This window comes from Corvus cornix, chromosome 1A (genome assembly GCF_000738735.6).
Source record: "Corvus cornix cornix isolate S_Up_H32 chromosome 1A, ASM73873v5, whole genome shotgun sequence".
Taxonomy (NCBI): domain Eukaryota; kingdom Metazoa; phylum Chordata; class Aves; order Passeriformes; family Corvidae; genus Corvus; species Corvus cornix.
The window spans coordinates 49,910,061-49,931,978 of NC_047057.1; the positions used below are offsets into that span (position 1 = coordinate 49,910,061).

At 47.3% G+C, this 21,918-nt stretch overlaps 1 protein-coding gene across 3 annotated transcripts in view; it reads right to left on the bottom strand.

Moving 5' to 3' along the window:
- LOC104696530 (voltage-dependent T-type calcium channel subunit alpha-1I) overlaps positions 1–21,514 on the bottom strand; it is a 160,201-nt gene extending 138,687 nt beyond the window's left edge. For 2 of the 3 annotated variants that reach the window (XM_039571003.1, XM_039571002.1), the window contains exons 1-2: positions 20,841–21,514; positions 7,709–8,010 (exon numbers count right to left, since the gene is read on the bottom strand). In XM_039571003.1, the coding sequence (XP_039426937.1) occupies positions 7,709–7,989 (281 nt within the window). In that variant the 5' untranslated portion in view covers positions 7,990–8,010; positions 20,841–21,514. The remainder of the gene's footprint in view (positions 1–7,708; positions 8,011–20,840) is intronic. The other variant, XM_039571001.1, reaches the window with a different exon arrangement.
- Positions 21,515–21,918: the final 404 nt, after the last annotated feature.

The following is a 21,918-nucleotide window of genomic DNA, read 5'->3' on the forward strand; positions in this document are numbered from 1 at the left end:
TCATCTTAGCTCTATTGGGACCAGCTGCAGGCCATTTGCTGCAGAGGAGCTGCAACTCTGTTAACTGTTCCTCACCTGAAGCAGCTCCTGTCAGGTATTATGCTCACAGCCCACAGCTGCAAGCCCTTTCCCAGGGCCTGGGGTGGGAAGAGCATCAAGTCCTCAAAGAGGCAGCTGGTCAATTTGTTAGTGGTTAATTTCATTAATTCACATTGTTATAATAAGACATGCAATTAGAGGTCTGGTCAGAGTATTTTATAAGTCTTGAACTCAAAAGGAGCATTTTTATTGCCCTTTCTATTCCTACAACAGCCCCTTTGGTGCTCTTACACACCCTGCTCCAGTGTTCATGAAGGCTGAAAAAGGCAAACTGACCATTTTTCAAAGAATAAATGGATCTCATCTCCAAGGCAAAATATATTCCAATGAATAAGCACAATATGCTCCAGGAAGGTTTTTTAGCATTTGTTCCAGTTCAGCAATGCACTCCTCAGAGGGATGGGGTGGTCCCCCAGCACAGGCACTGCTACCCTCCCTGCATCCCAGCTGAGCACATCATCCCTCTCTTCTGGCCCAGCACTACCAGATATCCCCAGGCTGCCACAAATACACTGTGCTGTGTGACAAGACAAGACCAATCTTCCCAACCTCACCTGAAGAGCAGTGGCTGGTGCATACAGGTCTGGTTTTACTAGGTATAACAGAATAACACTAATTTATACCAGACAAGGATAAGACTTGCATCTTCTACTCTCTCTCACCTGCCTCCCTGCACTTTCCACATTCATTGACCATAAAACCAGGGACTGCATTAAGGCACCTCATCAAAAGCTGTTGCAGCAAAAGTCCTAGCCCCACTTTCCTGAAGCATCAGGGCACAGAGGTCTAGAAGGTCTCTTATTGCTTCTTCAATGTATTAGGGAAACAGGGCAGTACAAACACGCAGCAGAAACACCCTTCTCCTAAACCACAGGCTCCTCTGTGTTTTGCAGTTAGCCCTTCCTCCAACAGCAGGAGTCTATCCTTCAGTAACAGCAAAAGTGCTCAGAGCTTTGAATGAAGACAGTAAGGATGCACCATGAATTTTCAGCTTTATTTCCAATTTTGTTAGACCCTTTAAACATTAAATCTTCAGTCAGAGCCCTGGTTTTGTTATGTGCTGTTGTCTTCTTCATTTCCAAACCATGGTCTTTGAGTTCTCACTATAAAAAATGCCTCCAGGGAGTAAGCTAAAGGGATGAGAGGCAGGGATTTATCCTGTTTCAACATTTGTGCTTAGATACACGGGGCCATCTTGCAAGCCAGCCAAATTTAAACCTCATCCCTTTACATCTGCCCACTTGCCTGGAATTGCATACATCTCACATACACACAACCCAGCCAATTTCTTACAGATCTCAAGCATGCAGAACCCCTTCAAACGCATCCATCCCTTGTGTGCTACTATGCACGAGTTTAAATTCCATCTACACCACGTCTGACTGTGCAAATGGTTCCTCTAAACTTCCCCTCGTAAATTTGCACATCAAATGACCTGCACTAATGGCACTCCCTTGTCACTAGTTTTGTGACGACAACTTCCTTCCCAACTACTTTTGAAGGCCCTGAGCTCTATCATGCTTCCTCTGCCACCTGCCTACCAACCACAATCAAGAAACAGCTATCCTAAGAAAAAGCTGGAATTTAGAGACTTACTTTTCCCCAATTCAGAGTCCAGGTAGATGGGGTTCCTCTCCCCCCACAAAGCTAAGATTGCCCAATATTTCATTATGGAAACATTAAAGCGTTCAGACTGCACAATTTCCAAAACTAAACCTGCTCTCTCCCTTTGCCTTCTTCTAGAGCATCTGGGAAACCAAACAGCATACCAATCATAAATGCAAACCCTCCAGCCTGCTATCCAGAAACTTCTTCTTTGCTAAAGGAAGAACAGGAACATCCAGAGATCTGCTTTACCCTCTGAAGAGAGGGGTTCAGTTAAGCACACAATTTCCTGCTACAGTCTGGCAGTCTGTCAAATAAATACAGAGACCCTGGATGGTTTTCAGACAGGTAGAGTTAGATGGGGTAAAGCCTAACCAGCTTTCCAAGAGGAGAATGAACAGGGAAATTAGAGATCAGTTCACAAGGGTAGGAAATGTGTGCTTTAAGGCACACTGCTGACACAAAAGGGGAGGAGAGCAGTTGATGATAGATTGGTCCCGTGCATCCAGTGCCTTCAAATATTAATCAAGATAATGGGCAACTGCCTTATTACAAGTCACCCTTATTTGCTAACAGCAAACTTCATTCCAGTAGGGAGCCTGGCAGGGTGGCAGAAAACCCAGCAGGACCTAGAGCAGTCTTGCTCCCTCTTAAAGCTTGAAAAGCATCTGGTACCTGCCCAGGGGAACACCAATGCCACCAACACTGCATACACACTGGAGAGTTCTGGCCAGCTCAGTTTCCCACGCAACAGGAGCAACTGCAAAGTTGACTTAGCACATTGTGGAGTGCAGAGGGGTTAGATAACCTCTTACAGAAAAAAAAAAACCAAACCCTTGCACTTGATGGGGCTTGGGTGTACAGATATGTTCTCCTTGGTTGGAAGGAGGGCACAGCAGCAACACCTGCCTGATGACCTAGAATGAAATAAAGCTGTCAAAAGTCCTCAAATAAATTCCTCATGTGTTTTCTGAGATAGACTTGTTAAGAGAGGCAGGAGAGAGCTGCCTTTAAAATGGAGACACATGAACAACATATATATTTTACTGTTTTTCAAATATGCACATAAAAGCTGATACTGACGACCCCAAGAGCAGAAAGATCCTTAGGTCCTCAAGAATGATGAATGCTGCTTAAAATTCATAAGCCGCTCAATTTTTGATGTATTATGATACTTTCTGGTCACATTTCCAAGCGTCTCTCTACCTACTAGAGATGCAGAAAACCATTATTTTTATTTATATATACACACATACATGTGAAAAGCAAAAGTAAAATTCAGATGATTACAGGAGCTCAGGCCTTAAGACAGCCATCAACTACTACAGGATTTGCAATAAATGTGCAGATCGTGCTTGTTTATTGTAGAACTACATCCAGTTGTTATGAGAACTGCCCAGGATTTGACAGTGTACAAGATTAAGGCAGAAACAAGTACAACATACTACAGATTTTGCACTGGGCATAAACAAATTGCCCAAACTGGTATTTGACTTGGGCATATTATATATATAACACAGTCACCCAAAGCTTAATGAGCAACAGATTTGTTGTCGCCTTACACAGCACCCAAAAACCAGTGATTTTGGCAGCTCACAGTCCCCATGCACCGTGGCACCAGCTGCCACTGTCACCAAGAGACGTATCAATCCACACACACACATTTTCTTTTCTCCTCCAACATTTGAATCTGCACTTGGCTCTCAGAGGGCAGTGCCAGCATGAAACACCACTATTGCCATCATCAGCCATCCTATATTCCACTGACTCATGCATAAATGATGCCTGTGGCACCAGGCAGGGAAGAGGTGGGGAATAAATGTGGAGGTTTCCTCTGTTTCCAACCAAAATGCTCAGGGCCAGACCTGTTCCCTTGTGCATCAAGCACATGGTCCAAGCTGACAATGCTGCCAGTAAAAGCTACAGGAAAGGTACCTGCAGAAGCAAGGTGGGATTTTTAGCAGCATGTATGATGACAAAGCCCCTGTTTGGTGGATTTTAAGGCTAATGAGCTGCAAGGCAGCTCCTCTCACACACAGTCATACCAGCTTTAAGAAGTCACTCTGCTCAATATTCTGTAAAACACAGCTCCCAGTACTAAAAATTAAATGTGCGTATAAGCTTTTGCTCATCTGGGACCTGACCTGCTGCTCCTACACCACTGAAATCAGCTGGAAATGCAACACTTCACTGCTTGAGAGCAAAACAGAAGCCCAAATGGCCAACAACTTCACCAAGGGGTTGGTATGTAACAAAAAGCAAGAAAATGACAGAGTAATGAACTGCAGAGCCTCTCTCATTACTGCTACAGTTTTAACATTGATTTTATTTTTTAATGGCACACTTCACTCATGCTCTCACTGTCATGCCAATATTATAAATGTAACAGCAAAGGGAGGCCTGGGCCTCCTGGGAAGCATGTCTTTTACAGGAAAGCTCAAAGGACAAACTAAATCTATTGCATTTGACCCTCGGGATGGATGAAGTGTAAAGTCTTTATGGAACCCCAAGGAGTCAAATAGCATTGCAGACATCTGTCATAATCTTCTCATAACTTGCAAAGTGCATGAGGATCCATTTGTAAAGTGCCATGTGGCATACCCGTTATTTAGTCCCAAACATTTTATAAATTCATAAGATAAAGGCTATACAGTTGTTTTGGAAACATGTTTTTACACTTTTCATCCTATTCCCCATCCGAGCTTGACCTTAAATCCTATATGACAGAGTTTAAGTTTTATAAAAGGGGGAAAAAAAAAAAATCTTACAGTCATTCTCATATCCATATCTCAAATGTTGACTGTATTAACATTGTAGCTGCAACAGCTCCATGATCTACAACTCTGAGTTGTAGATCATGGTCCAGCCTCTAGTTATCAAAGCACAAATTAACCTAAAGAAACCAGCTGGCAGGTTGCTCACATGCTTCATCACACCAACTCCTTTTTAATCAGGACACAAGCCAGGCTCCAGCTATGTGTTGTGTTGCATTGCATTCCCAGCTGATACAGAACTCACCTGTCTCTAATAAAGTGTATCAGGAATAAAAAAAAAAAAATCTGCTTCCCAATAAACCAAGGTTATTCAAGAATTCACTTGTGCTGCATGTAAAGTCCTCCCAAAAACATGCAAATCACCAAACTTAAAAGAATCAGGCTCCTTTTCACCACACACTAAAACGGCAAAAAGCACAGTAAATACTCTCTTTGGGGACAAACACCCAGACTTTCACATGGATCATAGTCTTCTTCTTACAAGGGAGTTAGGATCTACAACTTCTGCAATGACAGCATCACACATCTCTACACTAATATGCTTCCAGAAGCTATTTTAAAGCAAAGAAATAAGTGGTTCTTTCTCCTATTACTGCACTGCAGCAAAGCAATATGGCAGCTGTTTAATAGCACATAACAAAATTGCAGGACTGCTCACAAAAAGAAAAATAATCTTCAGGAGAGGGGGATTTAAGTAGTTAGAATGCAATCACCTAAATTGAAATGTGGTGGTTAATGACCTCGTGCTTAAAAAAATTGCTACACAGTCCTTAACTATCAGAGTTTCCGTTTTAAATCTCATTGACAGTACTTCCATAACAGTGATCATGAAGCTCTAGCCTAGTAAAAAATTCTACAAGAAGATTAATAGGCATTTAATTAATGCCCCATCTTTTTGCTGAATCTTCATGAAAGGTCAGGTGTTGACCCATGACAGTGACTCACCCTGCCCCTGCTTAGCTTGAGCACACTGGAGACCCAATAGCTCCATATAATGGATGGAAAGCAGGCAAGCATATCAGCTCCTAGAAGACATGATTTGATTTTCACAGAAGCATCTTTTATGAAGGGTCTGATTCCCAGCCAGGGAGGAGGCCACTGCGAGGCATCTGCCACCAGGCCATACAAATGTATCCTTTCTACAGTGCTTTCAAAAAAAAGTGTGATGCCAAGAGCATGTGGTTACTTGTAAAAAGCCTTCAGGGTGCAGAAACAACCCCTCATTTGAGGAAAAAAAACTTATGTGAACTACTTATTGCATAATCCATTGAAAAAGAGGAGCACAAGGGGTTGAAGGGAAATCAGAGGAGGGGCTGAGTCCTCACCTCTCAGTTTCCACTAGTCATGTAATCTCCCAGCTTTACACAGCTGAGCTGAAAGCTCAGGTTTGAGATAACCCTTCCAAAAGGTTTCCAGCAGCCCCACCATTGCCCTTCACTCCCTGGTGTCTCCTGTAGCTATGTGCAAGGTCATCAGCAGGTGACTGGATGAGGCTTTTTCCTTCTTTGTATAGTTTCTAATAAGAAGTCCTTTTCTGAGTCAAAGAGCACACTTGTCTGCAGATTAGGACCAAAGTAACACTTAAAAACTAAAACAGCCCAATTTCTTGAATAATAGCTCCAACAATTTAAAGCAAACTCCTTGCAATATGCCAAATTGGAGGGATTATTATGACTTTTTAGCCAGAAATAAGGGCAGGCTCTTGTCTTCTGCCATCAAAACCTCCTTCCCCCATCCAAAAGCAAGCCTTCATCCCAAACCCAAGCTGTTACTCTTCTTTCACTTCCCAAATCTAGCCTGTGACCATGACACAAATGTCTCGTGCATTACTCCGAGTCCTGTTCTGAGTTCTGCTCTACCACATGCTGTGACAACATTCCCAGGATGTAATAACTAGCACAGGCACACAGTGATAGAAAAGCAATGCATAATTCAACACAAAGTTTTAAAATTTTATAGAGCAGCCAGTAGAAAGGAAAGCAGAATGTCTAAATCTCCAATGTGTTCTCAGCCATAACCTGTGTTTGAGACTGCGACACCTCTTCAGTGGCTTTTGAACTTTAAGACAAGAACTCAGAGCTCAAACACAAACCTTAACCTACACTTGAAATTAAAACAAATCTCATCCATTTAAGGTCAGCTGTTACTGCTGGCACTACCTCAAGTCTTCACCCGGGGTTGGCTCTTAAAGCTGAAAATACTCTTGGGAACATTTTGCTAGTCTCTACTGTATCCCCAGACACTCAGACTTAATCTAGAAGGCCATACATCAACACTAAGCATCCTTATAGATAATACCCACCTAACTAGCAACTAAGAAACTTCCAGGTAGAAAGTGCTGTTGCTTGAAATTTCCAGCTAGAAAAACGCTCACATAAAACTTCAGACAAAGCTCTCTAATGCCCCATCTTCCTCTCCATTTCCTCCACACCAGCAAGGATCCCACAGCTCAAACAACCACCAGCTCTTTTCTACCTGGAGCCCACCTGGCAGGCTCCAGCCAATGAGCTGTGCAGGTGGCCATCATTTACACTGATGGGCTGCAGGGGCCCTCCTGCCATCAAGGCACTGAGTGTGAATGCTAACACGTGTGTGATTGCTGACCATGGAAAGGAGGACGTGCTTATGCCCCAGAGATCTCTCCCAGGGTGTGTGGACCAGAGCATCAAATTCTCCCATTCGTTCCTGGCCAGACATCACAACAAGACCCAGGCAGGACAGTGACATGTGCTAAATGGAAAGGCAAGGGGTCACCTGGGTACCCCTGCAATCAGGGTACAGAGGCAGTGGTGGTTCCCTCACTAAGGGCAAGGTGAGCTCTCACTAAAGCCTGTATTCTCAGACACCTCCACCATTCATGGCAGTCTGAAAAGCTCCTGGGCTAGCAAATCCTACTCTGTCCCAGGCAAAAAGGGAGTTGGGAAGGGGAAGAACGGGCCTTTGTAATATACCTCTCCTCACACCTCCACTCTCCCCGCACCCAGTCCCTGTGCCTGGGACTGTCGGCAGCTCTTTCTGAAGTCCCTTCTTTCATAATCAGTTTCCTTTGATCACACACTGAAATAGCAAAGGTTCTGTTTAAACAAAAGCAATGAACAAAGAAGGTCATTAAATATGTAATAAAAGTTATTCCTTACCTGCAAGGCACCCCAGGAAGGCAGGATAAGGGAAGGATGGGGCAGGAAGGAGCCAGAGGCAGGGAGGGAGAAGGGGCAGCTCAGAAAGGATATGGGTTGCACACCATTTTGATGCACCAGCTCCGTGGGCTGGTGGTCTGCTTCAAGCAGAAGAAGACAACTGGGGCTAAGTCTGGGTAGGGGATATCAGGATCTGGAGGGGAGCTGACTTCTTCATCCTCACCCAGCTCCAGGGAGGAAGGCGGCTGCTCCGGTGGCGTTTGTTGCTCCGAGATGCCCAGATCCACAGGTTCCAGTGGGCAGATGGCAGAAGTGTGAGGGGGCTGTGGGCCTGCGGGCCAGGTGGAGGGAGGCTGGGGGACGTACTCTGCCATGCCAGCCACAAGCGAGAACCCCTGGAGAGGAGGTGAGAAAGAGAAATTAAATCCCACAAGGATCAGCAGCAAAAGCACAGTACATCTGTGCTCTCCTAGCAAGTCCAGAGCAGGGGAGAGCTGCAGGACTGATGGCTCTGACAAATGATAAACCACGTTCACACTTGGTGCTGAAGCAGTTTCAAGTTCTTTTCTGCCAGTCAGTCTCTCCACCAAGACTCCGCGGGCTACTCCTCTCCATCACCATTTAAACCATCCCCATAGCCCCTGGGACACCCTGTCACAGTGCTGCACCATCTCAGGGGATGGTGCCAGCTCTTTTGGAGGCAGCCTGAGCGCCATAACAGAGCACAGTGTTTTGAACAGCACGGGCCCATCCTAACAAAGCAGAGCCATCCTGCCCTTGCAGTCCCTAACAGGGTCCTGCCAGCTCCAGGTTCAGCTTTGCTGTCCCAGCTCTCCCATCCAAACGCACTCTGGGCTGGCCCTGTGTCACACCATCGCACAGGCTCCCTCAGACTGGCACTGATAAATGCATGTCAAACCCATACACGACAGTCATTCAAACAGGGAGCTGTAACACAAGCCAGGAGTGGGATTAAACATTAAGCACCTTTTACTGGAGCTTGTTGAGCTCTCCTGTGCTGGGGCAGTGGAAACACTATGAACACGGGCTGTAAAAGTTATTCCACTAATGGAATGGTCAGAGAGCATGGGTGGGCATGAGAAGAGCAGGTGTCACACTCGCTGGCAGCCTGTGCTGGTTTTGGCTGGGGAAGAGTTAATTTTCTTCATAGTAGCTGGAGTAAGGCTGTATTTTGGATTCGTACCAGGAACGTTGTTAGATGATTTAGTTACTGCTGAGCAGCATCAAGGCATTTTCTGTTTCTCACATCACCCCACCCGTGAGTTGACTGGGGGTGCACGAGAAGCTGGGAGGGTTTGCAGACAGGACAGCTGACCCCAATTGACCAAGAGATATTCCATATCATATGACATCATGCTCAGCATATAAAGCTGGAGGAAGAAGGAAGAAAGGGGGACATTTGGAGTGATAGAGTTTGCATGATGAAGTCCTGCTTCTCTGGAGACAGCTGAACACCTGACTGCCCATTGGAAGTGGTGAATAAATTCCTTTTTTTGCTTTACTTGAGTGGTCATCTTTTGCTTTACGTATCAAACTGCCTTTATCTCATTTTTCTGCCTTTTTCTCCCTTTTACTCTTTTGATTCTCCTCCCATCCCAGTTGGAAGGTAGTGAGCAAGTGCCTGTGTGTGACTTAGCTGCCAGCTGGGGTTAAACCACAACACTCCTGCACACTGCAGAGCACCAAACTTTTGCTAAAAAACATCACTTTGCTGCCTGGGTGCTGTCCATTCAAAAGCGGAGTGGAGGTGGCCTGTCAAAGTGAGGGGAATGAGATAAACTCAAGTCTTGGCTTTGGAGGGGTGTTGCACGAACACTCTTAGGAAAGAGAGCTTGGCCAACGACTTTCCATTTTCTTCCCTTCACCCTGTTGGCATGTTCAACCATCTGGAGTACCTATGCTGAGAGTACAGATTTAAAAGCCACACAAGAGCCCTCAGACACACTGCAATACAGAAAGAGACGATCAGCAGCAAGAAAGGATGTGTCTGTCCATGGCACAGACCTCATCTCCTCGCATACTGGCCACAGGTTATCCTCCCTGGCACTTGTCTCAGTTCTCTGCACTTTAGGCTCACAAAGCCTGTGCACACCTCTGTTGACACTGCTCTGCCTTGGCAATGCACCCTTGACATTTCAGCCTGTGACCCTTTTGATGCTCACACTGCTGGATCCATGATCTCCAGTGCTCTCCACACCACTCCTCTGTCAGGTGCTTGCCAACCCCTCCACCTTAGGTTGCAGTGCCTCACCATTCCCAGATGAGACCCTGAAACCTCTGCCTACCCATCCTGTTTTCTCAGCCTCCTGCTTCCAACACACACTTTGATCCAAAGCTTTGCTTGTTCTTCCAGGCTTGGTATTTGTCAGAATAAAGAGCAGCAAGTGCAGGGGTTTAGAAAGCAGACATAGTGTCCCTCAGGGGATAGCAGAGAGGCTCTTCGAATTCATTATCCCAAAGGCCTGCAGCTATTGGAAAGAACAGATACCATGTCTCCTGACCAGCTTTGGGATGCTGTTCACAATTTTTTAAGCTCTGTGAAAAAATTGCCAGTGCATCCTTCTCACCATCTAACACCGCTGTTTTCAAAAAAACTTCCAGCAGATTTTTTACTCTGAGCACCCATGCAACTACTTGGACCACCTTTACCATTCCCTACTCCCAGCAGCTCCCCATTGCCTGCTCTGAGCTGGCTCCCTTGCAGGCTATTAACACGCAGTGGCTGAGCCCAACTTCCCTCCCATTACAGCACAGAGGAGAAAGATTAGCAGAGACAGCCAGGAGGAATTACTTATTATGGTGCTCGGAGCATGCACACTGATGAGGGCATGACAGCTCCAAACTGCAGCGTACAGAGCTTCATAATTACCAGTACAACTGAGAAAAGGAATAGGAGAAACAACCCCATCAGCATTTCCCTGCTTTCCCTTCTGCAAGCATCCAGGGCCTCTTCTCCATCTCACCACTGCTAGATGCGGCTGGGACTTCAGGATGCCTCTCTGCCCATGTGAAACACACATGCACAAACTGGGTAGTGTGTGTATCACAGACAGTTCATCACTCTAATTTGTGCAGCTCATATTACTCATTAGGGCTCATATGGACACAGGGCCAGGTGAATCCCTTTGGAAGTCCTGAAGCTAAATAAAGGCCTTGAATGACAACTGCCCCACTGGAGACGTGAGTAATACCCGTTACCTTCCTGAGATGAAATCCTGTTTTGCCTCCCAAGGCTGTGATCATGATGTATTTCCTACATTAAGCAGGATTAATATTCTGTGTCAAAAGAGAGAGAAGGGAAAATCAAGCAGTGGGGCACTTCTGAGCTCTTCACACAGTCAGTCCTCCCATCTCAACTTCAAAGAAGAGTGGAGTGATTTTCCTGCCAGAGACTGGTCCAGGGTTCTCTCCGCTACCATTTCAGATGTGGAGGCTGGAATCAGCTATTTCCCCTATTTTGGCCAGGCTGTGACTCATGCAATGCTGCTGTTTTCTCTGGGAGTGCTATCACTGGCCTTCCCATGCTGTATGCATTGCTCTGTAACTTGGTTGGAGTCAGCCTGCTACCGTGTTTCAACCCAGGGGAGCCCTGTTTAAATCAAAATGAGGAATGAGTTTGGCAAATGCATGTATCTGCATACACAGAAAAATGTGCATCAATGGAGAGGATTCCTACCCAGATAGAAGACAGTTATAGTAAGACTCAACAGACTTACAAATCTCCAGAACTTGCCTTTGGGGTGCCTCTAACCTCCCCTTTGTGCAAGTGCAGCTTACCGTGACAAGGGCAATACAAGAGGACAAGGATACATGAGGATGGTTATGGGGTGGCCAGATGCATGATCTTCTTACCCAGCCTTTTGCTCAGGCAAGCCTAACCCCAGCTGGTGCTGCAGGCCAGACCCATCAGAAAAAATCAAATCCTCCCCACCGTGGACTTTTCTGGACAAATGTCCCCCAAATACACAAAAACGTTCCACTGCAAAAGTCACATACCGCTGGTGGAGTGATGCTACACCAGCTGCACTTCCCTCCCAGGGGAAGGGAAGTTGTTTGTGGGCTGGCAGCTCCTCCTGCTTCTCTCCCTGCACAGCCTGTGCCAAACCTTTCTGTGGAGCCAGGTCTTAAGTCTGCACCGTCCATGCTCAAGGAGCATTTAAAACCACCATCATCCTGAGCTGAGCACCCACTGGTGCTATGTCCAGCACACACACCTGTCCTGGACACGTGTGCTGGCAGGGAGCTCATTGCTTTGGCAAGCACAAGAGAAGCTGACAGCCTCTGGCTCAACCCTTCCCCAAAAGCACCTGGTCCTGCCAGACTACTGAGGAGGAAGGGAGAAGGATGCTCTAAAACAGCAAGAGAAGTTGTAGACTTAATGAGAAGTGGAAATTGATTAGGAATAAAAGGAGGAAATATCATGATGCAGGAGAAGCGCTACAGATTAGGGGTGTCTGTCCAAAAAGGCCGATGCCACCTCCTGGCATGCATTGCAGAGGTCTCTGCTCAGACACTCTTCCCCCTTAGGGCTGCAACCAGCATCCCAGGGCTGTCAGTGCCATGATCTGCCATGAGCGAGCCAGCCCAAGGTGTCCTGCAGGCACCACACTCCAGCCAAAGCAGCCTCCCAGCTCCTCACTACCCCCTTGGCAGAGAGGCCAACTGGGGCCATGGGTGAGGGAGGGCTGATGGGGCCTTTACAAGGCTCATGCAGGCCTTTCTGGGCTATTGCAGCTTGACAGTGAAAGCGCCTTTTGCAGCCAGCCAGGAGAGGGAAATACCAGAGAGAGATCCCCAGAACACTATCCCAGTGCTGGAGGGGATCCACCTATAGTCCAGTGGGATAACAACTCCCCTCTCATGTGGGACCATCCTCAGAGTTCCCCATCATCATCCCTAATCATACATCCCTTGCCAGCCCACACTGCCTCGGAGCCGTTCCTTCCTGCCTTCACACTGCTCACACAGACAACACTGGGGTCCACATCAAAACTGAAAGTGCAGAGTATATTTCCTTTGCGAGCGGCTCAGTGTACCCACAGGACCTCCCATTCTGAGGGCACACAAGTCCTTTCCAGACCATCCATCACCATCAGTCACCTGTTACTCAGAAGCAGCAGGAAGCACAGCAGCCACTCTGTCCTGCTAACACCCTTGCAGAAGAGGGACAAAAATGACAACCTCCAGCTGGCGTTGCAGGGGACAGCAAGATGGTCCCCTCAGCTGGAGCAGTACCTGAGGCACACATATATATTTATTTATCATCTCCAAACATCCATCCGAAAGTTGACAAGCATCTGGGGGCACGGCTTTTGCAGCCAGCTTCATACAGGCCCAGACTTATTTAAGGAGATCTCTGACCGCGTGGCATATTTAGGACTGCGTGTGGGTGACCCCGTTCAGCAGCTGCGCGAGCCTCCCGGGGTGCTCTGCTGAACGTGGCAGTGAGCCCGCGTTTGTTTGTTGCTATAAGTGGCAAGCGTTACCTTTGATGCGTGCGTCTGGCTGCAGGGATGTGTTAGTCATACAGGTTTCACATTTGGAGCGTTTGTCGTGGTACAGTATAATTAGTGGTACCCTGCTCCCTCTGTGTTTGTGTTCATCTGGCACTGGCATGTCTCTCTGCCTGTTCATGTGGACAGTGCCTGTTCTCGTCTGCTTGTGTGTGCAGGGAGCCATATGAGTGCCAGTAAGGAACAGGGTCAGTTTTATTAGCACTTAATTTGAAACAGGAGCTTTTACATCTTCGTCATCTCAGCACGTCCAAATGCAATGGGATGTGGCAGAAACTCAGCAGGGAGTGTTCCAAACAGTGCCCGAATCCATTGCTCGCAGATGCTGGTGTGCCTGCACACCCCTGAAGCACAACATCCATGGTCTGCACCAGAGCCAAGGTCTCTCAGCTTCCCTGTCCTGGTCAAATGCCCACGACCTGTTGCCTTTCAGCTGCATGCTGATTGATTGCTGTGCCTTCTCTCCACACATGCTATTACCCTCTGCTAGATTTGCTGGAGCACTTGGCAGCCTCGGCCTTTTCACCCTGGTGATTTTGCACCCCTCCTCCTGTTCAGGACAAGGAGCAGAAGAAATTACTGCCTCCCACTGAGCAAGGGAAGGAGCAGTCCAACCAGCACAGGACAAAATAATCAAATTGTCTATCCTGAAGCCTCAACAATAGCCTTCAACCTGTACTGCAGGCAGCACTCCACAGCTGTAGGAATAGCAAGCCCTGATCTCCTGGAGACTCCCACCCTCATCATCAGTCAATGTCCACTGTATCACTTTCCTGTCGTGTGGCTGGGATAGCCCCATCCTGTCCATGCCTCTGGTCCCTGCCCCTGGCACAGCAAAGTGGGGATCTGCTTCAGTTGCTAAGAAGCCTTTGGCCAAGCCAAAGGAGATGTTATGGAGACCAGTAAAAGTGTTGCTGGACAGATGGAGAAAAAGTAAACAAGAGAAGAAAAGGCATAGGAGAAATATGGTCACTTTGGGCATAGGAGGTAGAGAAAAGAAAGAAGGTTCCCACTGGAAAATCATTACCTGACCTTAACTACGTGGAGTGTTTGAGACCCAGAGGTGATTGCTACTGAAGACCCTAACCTTATCCCCCTGCTTCCCAGAGAATATGCGTACTTGTTTTCAAAAAAAACATTTTCTTTTTCGGTGGTCCAAACAAACAGACTCTGAAAATCTCCTTCTGGGATGACTCCATACTGTAACAGACCCATCTATGTGGACACTCTGCCCCAGAGTCAGTGTTCTCCCTTTCAAACCTGCCCCGCTCTCTCCCGATGCGCTGCTTTGGTGTGCACGGCTCGCAGATTCCTCCTCCTCGTGCACACGGACACCTTTCACTTGAGAGCATTCCTGTCATGTCCTCTCACTTAAACCACCGCTTAGCCAAGCCACACATCTTTAGCACTTAATCCTTGCTCATAAATTAATCTCCTGAGCCCCGCGGTCGTTCCGTGCGGGTCTCACTGAAAGCCGCCTCTCGCCTACGAGCGCTCTGCCGATAATGATGCGCCAAGTGCCGCTTCCCGCAGAGCTGGCACCCGGGCCGGCCGTAGGGCCGGGCTGCCGGCCTGATGGCTCTTGCTGGCCCTGGCACGCTGCGAGTCCACGTCTGTTGTGCCATCTACCGTCACACCAAGGTCCCGTGGCCTGGACCGTCCCTTCTTTGCCCCTCACCACATCCTCAGACCCTATGTTGCAGATTATTGATTGCCCCCAGACGCATTAGCTTGCATTTTTCCAAAGATTAATCTCATTAAATTATTTTCTGCCCATCTTTCTGACCTCACTTTTTCCCTTTGTGTTATTTTGCTGCATCCCCACTGGCAGGCATAAACCTGGTTTATCATCATCCGCGGAAGTCATCAATGTGCTGTTTACTCCCTCCTCCAGGTCAGCAATGAACATGGAAACTAAGATGGTCAGATGAGGATGATGAAGAGGAAGGTAGTGCTGTCATAGGCTACTAGCAATGATGCCTTTGAGGCCATCCTCACACTCTTAGCCCTTGAGCCAGAATATGAAGTGCTAGCAGGAAAGACAAAATGTGCAAATATCTCGACTGTGCCTTCCAGAGAAGCCCACACTGGGAGAACGGAGCTGCAGCTCCTGCGCACCGCAAGGACAGATGCCCAGCGCTGCAGCTTCCATACAAGTGGATGGAGAAGGGCAGCCTGGGGCTGCTCCCGCCCAGGCTAAGCCAACAGTGAGAAGCTCTGTGTTTCACACTGTCCTTCCAGGATCAATCTCTCTGCCCTTTTGGTCTCGATCTCAGTGCCCAGCCCAACCCCGTGTCCCTTCAGGACCTGTTGTAGTGAGTGGGAGTAGGAAAGCAGCAGCATACAACAAGTGGGGAGACCCCAGGAGACTCCCTGCTCCCTGTCACAGCACAGCACTGACTGCAACCTCCCACTTCTGCACAAGCATCCTCACCCCACCTCCATACTTTTTCCCAACCCATTGTCACCACTCACATCTGGAGAGGAGGTTCCCTAGGGTGAAAATGGAAATGAGGAGGTGGAGATGGTAAGGAGCACACCTAAAGGGAACACAATATGAAGAGCTTTGGGGAGCATCAAGGGTTACATCTACAACCTCTCTCTTCCCTAAAAATTACTGCTCCCCCTCAATCCCTCCAAAGGAGATAATCTGCAAAAGCACAGCTATGCATTTGGAGCAAACTAACTCTTGGCAAAAACAAAAACAGGAAGGGAGCTGAAGCTATGTGGAGTGTGATGATGCCCCAGGCTCTGCCTCTAGAAAGGAGGGAGAATATGGGAAAGAAATGTAGCTATGAAGATGGGAATCTTCTAGAGAAGAGACAGTGTTGTTAGCTCTTCTGCAAAAGCCTACAGGCTATTCAATCTCAGGTCAATTGATGGACCAGGACCTTGCGATGGTTCCCCTGCATCTCACATGATTTGGTTACTGACACTGCTACTCATTTACATAAGCTTAAAAGTCCCCTTCTCTCCCTGCTGTCACCAAGGGAAAAAAAACCAAAGCTGAGACAATTGCTTGAATAGTGATCACTGAAAAGTGGCAAAGACACCAATGCAAGTATATTTGACCACAGACCTGGAATGGATCCCTATAGTCCAAGCCAAATCTTGTAACCTTGCCAGAAAACCCAGTCTGAAAGAGTCCATAACGAGTCACTCTGCCCCTTCTGCCAAACACAGAGTTGGTTTAAAGGCAAAATAAGTGGAAAAAAAATGTCCAAGGAAGACAAGCAATTGAGGGCATCACCACTGCCAAAAGCCCCCACTCCGAGAGGAGATGAAAGGCGGTGCTGGGCACACTGCACCCTTGTATACACGTGCACACATTTGCAAACACACACGTGCAGCAGCAGAAACAGGATCCCGTCCACTCCTGACAGTCTGAATGCAGGGAAATCTATTCCTAACCTCTGTCCTGGAAAGCAACTAAATCGAGCCTGTCAGCCAGACACACTAAGCCAACACCTGAGAAATGTTTAACACCACTAACACCACCTGTGCTCTCTATACAGTGCTGGTTTTCTAGCCACGGCCAAACTGACACTTCAGAGAAAGGAAACATAAGCCTTCCTTACCCTCTGCCCCCCCATCCCAGTGGTCATACCAGACAAACAATTTCAGCAGTCACATCACAGCAGCGAAATCCCTGGCACTTGTCACCAGCTACCAACAGCACAGGTCAGCAGCTCCTCTCCGTCCCGTTCAACCCCACGGCCATAACCCCAAATCCAGTAGTTTCACAAGGATATGCCCTTTGCTTGCCCTCCAGGGATACCCCCATGGAGCTTTACATCAAGGCACAACAGAGCAGGTGCCCATGCTGCAGATGATGGTTATGTCAGAAGCAGAGACCAGCTGCCTTTGGTATTGTTTTTTTTAATACACACACACATTTGATAAGAGGGTAACGACCTTTGCTTTCGGAGGAACCCTTCCTGCGTTGATCACACAGAGGCAGGGCTTCCACGCTGCATTCTGCAGGTGCTAGGAAGCACAAGCTTTTGCAGAAAACAGCAACAAGCAGCATTCCATACCAGGAGCCCACAGTGTGTCCACTCACCCACAGGCAGCAAGGACTGCTATGAACCTGCAAAACCCCTGATGACTGAGCCTGGCTTAGCCCAGAGACCACCTCCCTCCTGCACCACCACAGCAGCACACACCTCCAGTTCAAGGCAAGAGAGAAGGCATTTTCTGACATCTTCTCATTGCAATTAGTCCCTGATGCACTGGGCTGATTGCTCTTCAGGGCACACTGCGGTGCTTCAAACACCGGGGCCTGACAAGTACCGGGAGAGCGAGTTTATTACAGTTACTGGGTTGATTTATGCAATTTGAGTTATGATTAGAGGGTTTAAATAAATTTTGTATCAGTGTAAGACAGTTTTCAAACCACTATGTGATTTCTAAGAGCTTCAAGGTATGCACTTTGGACACAGATGAATAAACTAAGTAAGCTGCCTATATTAGGCCATTATAAACAACGATGCACCTCTGCATAACTGAAAAGAAATCTCTACTTTCCAAAAGCAGTTTGAGGTTTTACGGATCTTGAACACCCTTAAAATTAGCCCTACATTGTCCCGTCTAATAAATTTTTAAAAACACAACTAAGAAATGGTACTACATGGTCTTGCAGACCCACCTGTACCACTTGATTTCTGAACCCATCCGTGGACTCAGAGGTTTTAGTAAGGCTCTGGGAAACTGCAGAAATTCACCTCCTTGCTGGAATGTGCAGGATTGGGACTTTGATTTAATAAAAGATAAATTTTATTTTAAATCAGTGCCCCACTCTTTTAAAGGTTCCTAACACTGTGTGTGCTTTTCATGAGTTTCCAGCTGTAGACACTTGTTCTCTTTGAGAAAAATGAATAAAAATTAGTTTCAACTTCTTTTTCCCTAGGAAAAAAGCTGACCAAGCATGTGGCTTCTTTGCAGCACAGCCTGAAATTGCAGGCTTTTCCCAAAATCTGAGGTGGCCAGGGCTCAGCATAAGCCACCCTGGTGGGGGCCATCCTCCTGGTGTGCCTTGCTATGGATGGGACGGGGCAGGGCTCTAACATTAACCAGGGCTGTAGGATGGCACAATGTCGCACTGGGCATGGATACATGGGTTCTCCAAAACTGGATCAGGCAGCAGAGATGCAGCCAGGTGGGAAGTGTGTTGGTAGAAGCAGAGAAGGAAGCAAGCAAGCAAGCCCAGGACTAGAGGAGATGCCAGAGCTGCAGCCCGGGGCACGGGTGCATTATTGGCACTTTGGGGATGTTCAGGACTGGACCAGCAAGGAAAGTGCTGCTCTTGGTGGGGATAAGAGTGAGGACGCAGGAAAGCTCACCCAGCATTGCAGGTGCACTGTGTCAGACCCCAGGAAGCCCAGCTGGTCTCCTCATATCCCAGCCAAGGCCACTGTGCCTACCCAGAAACATCCACAGGAAAGCCCTGAGCTCCTTGTGAGACAGCATCCCCCTCACATAATGCTTCCCCTCTCTCCCTTGGTGGCTGTGGATGCGCTGGCCCTGCATCAGCCAAATCCACTGCCTGAAAACACTCCCAAGCAACAAGGGGAGATTTTGAAAGATAAAACATTAGACAGGTTGGCATAACCCTATTTATAATAGGCACTGTCAGATTGATCCAGGCTTCACAAGGCAAACCCCTTAGATGTGGCAGATCAAAGCTTCTTCTTTGTCCCCCTGACTCTCCTCTGAGATATTCACTACCAGATCTCCTAGCAAGGCACGTGTGCATCTTCTGGTGCATCGAGGTGGCGAGTGTTTAGACACAGCTTCCCAGTGAGATCTGCAGGAAAGCTGCTTTTCCCCACCTTCCTGCTGCAGTCAGGGCCAAGGCTTTCCCAAACAGGTACTGCACCCTTGCCCAGCCTGCCTGGTGCAAACACCCTGCCAGTGGGCAGGGAATCCAATGGGTTGCCCAGACTCCCTCCCTGCCTGCCTCCCAGCTTGCCTGGGAGAGGATTGTGGCCCTAGACCTTCACTGACAGACATTCACTGCTGCCCTTCTGAGGAAGCTCACATCCAACGCCAGTGCCATGAAACTATTATGTTATTCAATGGAGAGAGGAATAAATTCTCTCAGACCTTCACAGGCAGTGGGCAGCTGCCTCCTGTCTGAGGCTGTCTGCCTGCCCAGACCTGAGGGATGGGGCAGTACTGGCTGGGGCAGAGATGTTCAGAAGATGTCCTTAAAATATAAAAGGGAACGGGGGCAGAAATGGGGCTCTTGGATTCCCTTTGCAGTGCTCTGAATTAAAAGTTTCTTTGCAGGTAGGGTGTTGAGAAGATAATGTGCTTGAGGATTTCTTTCCACTGATAGAGAAGCTTACGTGTCAGAGTTAAAACACTGAGGCAAGGTAGAGGGTCAGCAGACCCCTTCCTTCTTTGAGATAATAAATCCTCAGTCACCAGCCCAAATTTAAGACCAGGAGCTCTGCAACAGCACACAGAAACAACTGACGATTAACATAGCGGTCTTCTAAGCTACGGGGACACAGAACCAGTAGCAACCCTCAGAGCAGTGAGAAAAATGCTTCCTATTAGCAGAGAGAAAATGCACAAACAAGTTCTGATTTTTGATGTTTACCATTTTTCTCTGCAATAATTTGCAGGGAAATTACACATATTTGGTTTTTTTTCTTTCTGGCTTTTTATTTTTTTAAAGTCACTGGTACTTTTCACACAGCTGCTGTTACCAAGAAGAAAAAGGTAACCATCAAGAGGGATACAAAAACCAGTGCTGGCAGAAAATATGCCTGATAATTGCCAGTCAACAATGTCTAACATTATTTCTGTTTCTCTTCTTTTTTAATTCTTCTATTTCCACCCCCTCCACCCCCTGACTCCAGCCAACAGCTTCCAGTGATGTACAGAAGATGATGCATTTGCTATATTAAAGTACATCCTATTCCGTGTCCCTTTTCAGGATGTTCCACATGCAATTGAAATGCAATAACAACCACAAACAAAACAAGAAAAGACAACTTATGAAACCTGGATCCAAGACCCAACTCTTGCTTTGGAAAAAAAAAAATACCCCAAACCCAAGAAGACCCTAAACAGCGAGAAGGTTTTAAGAAAAGTTACATATTTACAAGTCTCAGGCAGTTACCTCTCCAGGGAGGAGATTTTGTAACCCTCCCTCTTTCTCACCATCCTTCCCCATCATAACGGAACAAACTAACCAGGGATAAATTTGAAGTTCCTGGAATTGTTCACACTCCTTGTATCATTTATAGTCATGTATCAAGAGCTGCTGATTATCTGTGAGCTATACATTCCCTGCTGCAATTGCTCATGGACATGAACTGGTGGACACACAGCCATTCCCTTTCTGCCACCACCACTGCCCACAACACGCACCAAAATCAATTATTGCTACTTGTTGGGTAAACAGAGGCAGCCTCACATACATGGCACTGCACTCAGACATACACGTACCACCGGACATGCACACAGAAGCAACTTTCCTCTCTGGAAAGACAGAATTATTCACATTAAAGACATGTCTACCCTCAGCTTTTACTTCTGCCGGAGAGGAAACAGGTATGAAACAAAACAGGAATGATGCAGGTACATGGGTGGGCTCAAGTTTTCTATTAGAAGGACAGCAAAACCAAGCAAAACGAGACAGACACAAGGTTAGCCAGGTGTGCATGCGTCTCACCTACCTTTGCATGGAAAAGAAATCTCCGAGGGAGAAGTCTCCAAGTCAGAGAAGCAAAATAAAATAATAATGAAGATGCTTTGAAAAAATTCCCCGACCAAGAAAAAAAAAGGCCCCCCCACCTCCCCCCCTTGCACACAGGCACACTCACACGCAGACACACACACCTTGGTGCCCGGGGTGGGGAGAAGAGGAGAAAAAAAGATCAGGATCAGCTGAGTGATGGGGAGCAAAGAACCTGCCGGCGAGAAGCGGGGAGTTGTGTTAGATCCGTGCCTGCGAGGACTGAGCGTGTGCAGGAAGGAGATGGTTTAAAAGGAGAATACATGGTAAGAAATTGTGGCTGCTCAGGCTGGAGTCTGAAGCTCTGGAATCAGAGCAAACAAAAAGAGATTAAAAAAAAGGACCTCTTCCTTCACGGGAGGGCTTGGGGGGGGGTTGCCTCTGTGTGTTTTTCCAGGCAGGTGATGTTAAGAAGTGACAGAAGCTTCCTTCCAAAAAGACCAGAGAGAGGGTCAAAATAATTGCAGGAGGCTGAGAGGTGATGGAGGTGTGCGTGGGGGCAAGGTTAGCTATTCCATGGTGGGAAAGTGAGGAGGAAAGGCTGGTGTATGGTTTCTGTCTGTCTCGCTCTCTCTCTGTCTCATGGTATGTTCACCAACGGCTTATGGAGTGAACTGCACAGAGAGAGAGAGAATAACTGTACAGGCAGAGAGGGAGAGTGAAACACCGTCCTTACAGTGACACCAAATGTCTTTAGGGGAACCTACAATTAGAGGCACGGAATGCAGGAATTCTTACAACACAGGAGGAAAGGAAGAAATCTCCTTGCACACCATCACACACCTGCATCCACGGTGGGGTCTCAGGACATTTGTCCTGCCTTTAGCCCACTCATCCTTGCTTTTCTGGTGGACACTGGCTTCAGCATGCTTGCCTTTCCTTGAACTTTTAAGGATGTGTCTCTCCACAGGTCACAGATCAAGCAGGCTAGAGGATTATCATTTGGGAAGAGTTAAAAAAACAAACTAACAAGCCTCTCCCAAAAGTCCTTCCCTCAAAACCAATCCCTCCTCTCCACC